General features: G+C 32.8%; 1 protein-coding gene across 1 annotated transcript; it reads left to right on the top strand.

Moving 5' to 3' along the window:
* The first annotated feature begins 1,031 nt into the window (after positions 1 to 1,031).
* LOC139888895 (uncharacterized) lies at positions 1,032 to 3,727 on the top strand. The gene is made up of 3 exons (XM_071871877.1): positions 1,032 to 1,358; positions 1,476 to 2,268; positions 2,655 to 3,727. The coding sequence occupies exons 1-3, from the start codon at positions 1,032 to 1,034 to the stop codon at positions 3,725 to 3,727; spliced, it is 2,193 nt and encodes a 730-aa protein (XP_071727978.1).
* Positions 3,728 to 9,254: the final 5,527 nt, after the last annotated feature.

Below are 9,254 nucleotides of genomic sequence, written 5' to 3'. Positions count from 1 at the left end.
TTTGATATGTAGCAAGAAGAGGTCGACAGCAATTGTTCATCCAGTACAGAATTAATAAAAAAAATAAAAAGATGAAAGGGATTGCAAACTGATTTTGTTATCTTGTGTATGGAGATCGATTCTTATAAAAAAGTTATTGACAAGATCACATTCATAGATGCTAGCAATCTGAATTGAATTTCTTTCCTTGATTTTCCTTTTATAAAGATGAAATTAATAGTAATCATTTTATTAAAAATACACAATGATAATACTGAATATTATTAACAATAATAACATAATAATAATAGTACAATTAATAATAATTATCCTAATAATAATAATATTTATCATAATAATGATATTTTTAATAATATTAATAACTTATTTTATTTTTATAACAATAGTAATAATAATAATATATAATAATAATAATGATTCTTAATGACAAAACATAATAATATTACTAGTAATAACAAGTTACATATTTAAATTTTATATCTATATATTATATTATTAATACTAATATTATTATTAATATTCATTTTAATGAAAGTGATAATAATATAGAAATTTTTATTTGTAAGTAAGTTTAAGCTATTGATATTACATATAATTTATAATAACAATCGATTTATTAATATTTATATATGTAAATATTTATACTTACTTATATATATATATATATATATATATATATATATATATATATATATATATATATATATATATATATATATATATATATATATATATATATATATATATATATATATATATATTTACAAATCATGGTTCGTGAATCGTCGAAATTTGTCAAAAGGGTAATTGCATATATGAAATTAGTTCAGAATTTTTAGACTCAACATTACAGACTTTGCTAATCGTGTCGAAATCATATAAAGATTAAGTTTAAATTTAGTCGGAAATTCCCGGGTCGTCACAAGATAGAAGAGTTGAAAATTGCTGCCCTTAACCTAGAACTAAAAGCTGAAACAAGTCCACTCTCGGATAGTGAATTACAGTCGTGGAAAGAGAACAGGAAAGCATGGATGGCAAAAGAAAATATGAAGAAAAGAATGCTAAAACAAAAATATCGAATTCGTTGGGCCATAGACGGTGATGAGAATACTAAATTTATTCATGCTATTATTCGCAATAATTACAATAAATGTAACATTCGGGGACTCACGATTAATGGATGTTGGAATGAAAATCCGCTTGATATCAAAGAAGAAGCCGTAAGACATTTCAGCTCTTTATTCGAAGAAAAGAATGGGTTCAGACCATCCTTATCTGACCTGAGTTATCCTTCCATATCACATCATGATGCTGAATCACTTGAAGTCAAATTCACTAAAACAGAAATCTTAGAAGCGGTTAACGATTGTGGGAGCTATAAAGCACCCAGGCCGGATGGGTTCAATATGAAATTTTACAATAAAATTTGGGATGTTATTAAAAAAGATCTAGTTGAAGCTTTGAATTAGTTTTAGGAAAAGGGTGAAATATCCAAAGGATGTAATGCATCGTTCGTGACCCTTATCCCCAAAAAAGTAAATCCGGAAGGGCTCGGGGATTTTTGTCCTATTAACTTGATCGAGAGTTACTATAAAATAGTCTCGAAAATACTCTCTAATCGCCTTCGAAAAGTAATCCCCGCAATTGTTGGGCCTGAACAATGTGCCTTCTTAAAAGGGCGCTATATTCTCGATGGATTCGTAATTGCTAATGAAACAATTGATTTTTTGAAAGTAAATCGTAAGAAGGGCATAATCTTCAAAGTAAATTTCGAAAAATCGTTCGATAGCATTAATTGGTGCTTCCGTTTAGAAGTCATGAAAAGTGTGGGGTTCGGGGATAAGTGTAGGAAATGGATTTTAAGTTGGCTTACCTCGGCCTCGATTTCTATCCTCATTAATGGATCACCATCTCATGAATTCTCAATTGGCCGAGGTGTTCGCCAAGGAGACCAATTATCTCCCTTCTTATTTATTTTAGCGGCCGAGGGTCTAAATATCCTTACAAAAGTAGCCACGGATAAAGGGATGTTCAAGGGTGTCGAAGTCGGGTTTGATAAAGTGTTAGTTTTCCACCTTCAATATGCGGATGACACTATCTTTTTTGAGGAATGGAGTAGGCGGAACGTTAATAGTCTTGGAAACTTGTTGAAATGTTTTGAACTCGCCTCGGGCTTAAAAGTTAACTTTCAAAAAAGTAGTGTATTTGGTATAGGAGTGAAAGAAGTGGAAATCAACCTTGTTGCTTGTTACATAGGTTGTCAAGTAGGTAAGTTCCCATGTACTTAGCTCAGATTACCGATTGGGTCAAAGATGAACAAAATAAATGATTGGAGTACAGTTATCGACAAGTTTAATAACCGTCTCTCGGGTTGAAAAATGCGGACGTTGTCTTTTGGTGGAAGATTGGTTCTCATCAAATCGGTTCTAAATAGTCTTCAATTGTACTACTTTTCGCTCTTTCGTGCTCCGCCGAGTGTGATAAAATTACTTGAGAGTGTGAGAAGAGCGTTTTTTAGGGCGGGTCGGGCACAAATACAAAAATTTCATGGGTAAAATGGGAAAATGTCCTAAACTCCTACGGGAACCGGGGGGGGGGGGGGGGGGGGGGGGGGGGGGGTTTGAATATTGGTTCTTTACGTGCAAAAAACTTAGCCTTATTGGGAAAATGGTGGTGGAGGTTCAAAACCGAACCCACCTCCCTTTGGGCCAAGGTTATTCGTAGTATTTATGGTCGTTGTGATGGTTTAATGTTGGATGATGAGTTTACTCATCAAACAACATTAGGCACTTGGCAGAATATTGTCTTAACAGTTACATTAATTGAAGATCTTCAAATCCAATTCAAGAGCTCTTTTGTCAAGAACATTGGTGACGGCGGATCAACTTCTTTTTGGAACGAACAATGGTGCAATGAAGGCAAGATGTGTACTCTTTTTTCGAGACTGTTTCGATTACAAAGCAACAAAGAAGCTACTTTCAAGGATCGTGTGTCGTGTAATGATTCGGGTTTGCGGTTCAATTGGTCATGGATACGGGTTCCCTCAGGTCGTTCTTCGGGTGAGTTGACTCAGATTCAGGATAAGGTTGTTGCTGTTAACGTCGACCCCAGCAAGGATGATTCTTGGAGCTGGTCAGACAGCGCGAAAGGAGTGTTCGAGGTCAAAATTCCCGCTTCCATGATCAACGATAAACTGCTCGGTAACATTGCTTCATTCCAAGTCCTTACCCGTAATAATCTTGTCCCTAAAAAAGTTGAAATATTCATTTGGAGGGCGTTAAAAAAAGGTTGCCGGTTAGGGTTGAAATCGATAAAAGGGGTATCGATCTTCATAGTATTCGATGCCCCCTTTGCGATGACGATCTCCAAGCGGTGGACCATATGCTCATCTTTTTGTAAGCATGCCCTTGATATTTGGGAAAGATTATTCAAATGGTGGGGGCTTGGTAATTTTTGGAGTTATAGTGTGCAAGAAATCATCATGGAAGATCCGAACATTTCGTCTAATGATCGTGGTGGTAAGGTATGGCAAGCCACAAAATGGGTTTGTACATATCGCTTATGGAAAAATCGTAACAACATGATATTTCAAAGGAAGAGTTGGAGTGGACCGGTCGCGCTTAATGAAATCAAAATTATGTCATTCCAGTGGATCACGAATAAATCAAAATACATGAAACTCGATTGGCTTACATGGTTATCCAACCCTAGTCATTACCTAAATTGAATTTGATCATGTATATAGTTTAGTGGTAGTTATTTGTTGCTTTTTCTTTGCAACTTCTCGTGTAATCTTTAGCTCAAGGTATTGCCTTTGAACTCTTCCTTGTATGTTTTCGTGTTTAATAAAAGTGTGATTGCTTTTCAAAAAAAAAAAAAAAAATTTACTATAATATGAGTAATAATTATTAAATTGTGTTGTTTAAATTGGGAAGGAGCAAGTACCTTGTTTATAGATAGATATTTTAGGAGTAACAGCGATAAGGAGTACTAGCATCGTTTGTGCGACAACAGAGCAAAGATTCACACTTTCCTTTCTATCTATCTATCTATCTATAAACTAAAGAAAGAAATCAAAAATTTAAGGGTTTCACTTCATTGATAAAATGTTAGTGGTAATGGCATGGAATGGTTACATGCTATCACCTCAACCGGAACTCACATCTATAACTCCGCCACGCCGTTTCGTTGGTCGCCGGAAACTTTGTTTCGACAGAATTTCATCCCTTTGCTCCTCCAACTCCGGCACACATCATCACCAAGACTCTGCCTCACCTCCTCTTCGCATTATCACTAAAACGTACAGTAATATATTCAATTCAATTCATTCAATGTATACTTATATAAATCTCTTAATTGCTTACATAATTAATAATTTGCTATTACATAATTTTGTGTTGTGACTTGTTTGTAATTAATTTGCTATTACATAATTTTGTGTTGTGACTTGTTTGTAATTGATCGTGTTAATGAATTGTAACATATGTAAGATTTGAAAAAGTTACAGGCGCTTAGGTTATAATTAAATGCTGTGACTTCAATTTAATCAAAACTTTGGTCACTTTGTAAGTTTAGTCCCTTAAGTTTAGCAGCGGGTGCGCGAATTAACCAAACGAATTACCTTAAATACGTAGAGTAAACGAGAGATGTTATAATTAATTAACTGACTTAAAATAATTAAACGGAAAAAGGCAGGATATTACAGTAAATATGATGAATATTAGTTTCGAAAGTCAGCTCCATCCTTAGAAACCTTTCTGATTACTAATGAATAACTGGAAAAGGAAAGAATATGAACCTTGAGATTGTTTGTAAGATTCATTGACAACCTTATTGACCCGTTTTTAATACCTGCCCAAAGTAGAACAAGCTTTAGTGAATTAAACTCATCAAGGAACTCAACTCAAATTCCACACAAGCCATGTATAACCAAAGTACCAAGCAAGACCAGGATAAGGTTGTTAGGATATTAGGACCCAAACAACGCTAGTAATTCTACAAGACTACTAGCCGAGTAGTGATTCTATCAAGATCACTCAAACCCACTTAATGAACGAAAGATAATAAATGCGTAAATGTAAGAACGACACAAGATATAACGTGGTTATATGCAATCGGTGTGATTGCTTTAGTCCACGGACCAACTAGAGAGTGTTTATTACTGAGAATCTGTATGTGGTGTGTTACAATTGCATACAATGAGTTCTATATATAGGAGAAAACAAGAACACCATGACAACTAGCTAGGAATCTTCATCATGACAAGTAATCATCTTGTTTATCAACTAGCCATGCTTTCCACCTTCCCGAAATCTGCAAAATCCGTGCAAGTGTTGGAACAGTTTTTTTTTTTTTTTTTTTTTTCTCGTTTTGTATAAATGTCTCCATAATCTAACAAAGGTTGTGACTTGTGAGTGCCTCACCAATAGTTAGGTCAAGCAAACCAGCAACAATCCCGCCCAGTCGATTTTCGAAAATGTTGGCCACCTCAGTTGAAATACCATATCCTTCAAAAGTCGAAGCTAATTATTCATGGTCACCTGCTTTATTCCATAAGCCCTGTCAATACTCAACACAAGTTAAATTAATATGACAACAGAGTCATTTCATTAACTATAATATTTGTAACGCACTCACAAAATTGCATCATATTCCCTTATTTTATTACCAATATACAATGTACACCTCATATACAGCTTTTTGTAGATGTTATTGATGTCTTTGACATAAATCCATGTCTTAAAGATCTAAACATTATCATAAGTCAACTTTATTAACAATCATAGATTTTGGCCAGATTGCACTTTTTGACATAAAGTACGTAATTAAAAGTCGACACTTGGGAATTCAAAATAGAACTGTAGTATTACCTACATTACTAATGTATGGTTAGTACTAATATTTGATGTTATGTTGGATTCCACTTCCCTGTAAATTCTATATCATATGAGGTACACACAAATAAGTGATTTTGACCTACATATGAAAACTATTATGGTAAAAGAGTTGTTAGAATAAAACTAAATGTACCACTTAATACGCCCTTTTTATATCGGACGAACCTGTTCCCAATATAAGGTTGTTATCCATCTATCTTTAGTTGTGTATTCCTGAGGAAGAAGATGAAAAAAGTGACATTTCCACAACAATCAAGAGCATCTACTCTTCCGCTGCATCTACATACAACACATTTATGGCCAATCTCGTCACATGGTCCTGGTGAAGTCGACCCATTTGGACCCTATATGTTCATATGCACATACCCACAAAATCAATCTCGTCAGCACTCCTGAAAAATGCTTATCTTCTTATTTGAGAAGAAATAGGCACTATATATAATGATGTACATACCTACTAATTTTTTAAGCAGTCACTGTACATGAGAAACTTTTATCACTTTTCATGATCACTGTACACGAAAAACTTAATAATTAAATACACACAATATTTTTTGAACATCAAAACTTTCTTCATCTTTATTCATTATCAGAGATAATATCAAAAAAAAAAAAAAAAAAAAAAAAAAAAAAAGAGAAACACAACACATATGGATCACAGAATCTCAATACAATAATTCAAACTCACTGGTTTCATAAATCGATAAAAAATTATGATCGATACAACAGGAAGTTGAAATAAGATGTGATTACCTGAGTTTCTAGACATTAGGTTCAAGATTAAAACGATAATCTTCACATAATAGTCGAATGTAGCTTATTGATTTGAGAACTTCAATCAATCGAAACTTAATAATACATCCTATTCGGAATCTCCATTTATATTGTTCTCCGATTAATATTGTTGTTTAGTTCGGATCGAAATCAAAATCATTCACTCTTTTGATTTTAGTCGTTTGTTTTTCTTTTTAGGGATAAATTTAGGGTTTTTTCCTGAAGTGAAGAAAGAACGAGGGAATGAATGATATTCTTTAGAACCCCTATCCCGTGTTTTTTTTTTTTTAAGGGTATTTTAGTCTCACTATTACTAATTTTGGAGATTACCAGGTCATAATCATGACATGAACTTTTTAATGGTGTAGATTTAATGATAGCTTATGAATGGAGGATTAAGATTAGAAGTTACAGATTTTAATGACCTATTTTTGTATTTGTTATTATATATAGTAGAGATAGAGATAGAGATTAATCATTTATTTAATGGATTTTATTGAGAATTTGACAAGTGTAAATTCCACTTGTCATTAATCATTTTAAAAATGGTTTTGTTGACAAGTAAGTTAAACAAATTTCTTTTTTATATATGTAGATAGATAGATAGATATCATTACTCTTATTTAGTTAATACATTTTTTTTTTCTTTATGTCTTATGAAACACATTTTATTTTACATTACATATGGTAACATATATAATCAACTAAACACAAAACAGGTACTTTTATTTGGTATCGGAAGTCCACCGAACCATGAACTTCTCAAGATCGTCATACATACGATACAAGCGTTTATTAAAAATTACATAGTTCGTAACAAAGTGACGATAGCAACAGACACTTGTATTTTAAAAACTTATTTAAGAAAACGATGTGCTTTCAAACATATTTATCATTTTACTATTATCTTTTAGTATTCTTCTAATTAAAACGGTAAAATTTCAGTGATAAAACATATGGGTTAAAATCCTCACAAACAACCAATCATTAGTGTTTCTAGCCTACAATTAGCCACCGTCAATTAAACTACAATACCCAAAAAAAATATAATTTAATGTTTTTAAAAAATCTCTTATCTCTAATGTCATGTACGGATGTGGTTACTATTATGTCATGGAAGTGGAAACATGTGTTTGCTAGTTGTTAGAACATATGAAATCTAATAATTTGAAACTTTGGAGCATATTGAAAAACACAGAGTGTTTATTTTCCTATTTTGGAGGTTAATTATATAATGATACCGCAACTCGCAGGCGCACCACATATGTATGCGGGCAATCACAATTGCGCGTATGCGTGTTCTTGTGTGTGTTATGCGGCGTGCGAATGCCTTTGTTCCCGGTACGGCGGTTGCTTAGCTGTCAAGTAAATATCTTTTCCATAATTATATCCGTGATTCGGGGGAGTCAGTTATGGATGAGATTATCATGATCTGGGACGGTTCTAGAATTAGGGTTTGCCTATAAATACAAACCCTAATCATCATTCAACGGACACAGCATATTACGTAACTATCACCTACGATACACATTACGTAAAAAAGCATCATTCAGCATCTTTTCAAGGTTAACAGGTTAGTCTTTCGTAAGCTAGTACCTACGACCTTATTTGGGGCCTCTTGATCGACGACCGTTATCGGAGGTGGACTTAATCACTTGGCCACCCTGCCGACATCATCATGTCGGCCAGGGTTATTCACGGTAGCCGGACCGGAGAGCCACGTTCTAAGATCCTTAAACCCCTCTACGTATTGAGCAGGCATATTAAACCCTATGGTAAAAATATGCTTGATCACTAGGATATGACCCAATACTCCAACAGCTCAAACTTGCCCATTCAATATTTCTTGTTTCATTTTAATTTACTGAATTTTAATTACTATCAAACAATGCATGTTCATGATATATTTATCAAAAATGAGTCAAATTCAAATCGGAAAAAAATAAACCAAATTTTACTCGGTTTTTAGTTCGGTGTAAAAATGAATTTGGTGTTTAGTATGATTTTCAGTTTCACTTTGACGAATTGGTTAAAGTGAAGACAAAATAACTAATATAGTTAATTATCATTCGGTTTGGTTATGACTAAAACCAAAATAATTATCATTTAACCAAAATAATCATAGATTAAAACCATAAATTAATTTTATGATTATGTTATATTGGTTTTAAACAAAACGGAATTGAATATAGATTCAGTTTCGGTTAGCTTTGTAATTTTGAAGTAAAACATGTATTTAAAATATATTTCAAATTGAATATAGATTCGATTTCGGTTAGGTTTGTAATTTTGAAGTAAAACATGTATTTAAAATATTTTTTTAGATATTTGAAGTGAAATATGTTCGTCGATAAATATCATGTTCATGTAGAAAAGAAAAAAGAATAAATAAATATCATGTAGAATTGTAGATTGTAAGGCAAGTCGATCCATTTCTAAAAACTTGGTACATTATTAAATATTTTTGAAACTACAAGATTGTCTTAATTATTTTTTGTAAGTACTATAGTCAACAAAATAACTCATGTTTATTCAACGAGACCAGGTAGTATCCAACTGCCATGCAATTTGTAGTAATTCTGT

This window comes from Rutidosis leptorrhynchoides, chromosome 2, assembly GCF_046630445.1.
Source record: "Rutidosis leptorrhynchoides isolate AG116_Rl617_1_P2 chromosome 2, CSIRO_AGI_Rlap_v1, whole genome shotgun sequence".
Classification (NCBI taxonomy): Eukaryota; Viridiplantae; Streptophyta; class Magnoliopsida; order Asterales; family Asteraceae; genus Rutidosis; species Rutidosis leptorrhynchoides.
The sequence above is the reverse complement of the archived record's forward strand: the minus strand, read 5'-3'. Positions and strand labels throughout refer to the sequence as shown.

Coding starts and splice junctions, on each gene's coding strand:
- LOC139888895 (XM_071871877.1), top strand. CDS start 1,032: ATGGCAAAAGAAAATATGAAGAAAAGAATGCTAAAACAAAAATATCGA. Junction 1,359..1,475: donor AAACAGAAATCTTAGAAGCG/GTTAACGATTGT, acceptor AATTAGTTTTAG/GAAAAGGGTGAAATATCCAA. Junction 2,269..2,654: donor TTACATAGGTTGTCAAGTAG/GTAAGTTCCCAT, acceptor CAAAAAACTTAG/CCTTATTGGGAAAATGGTGG.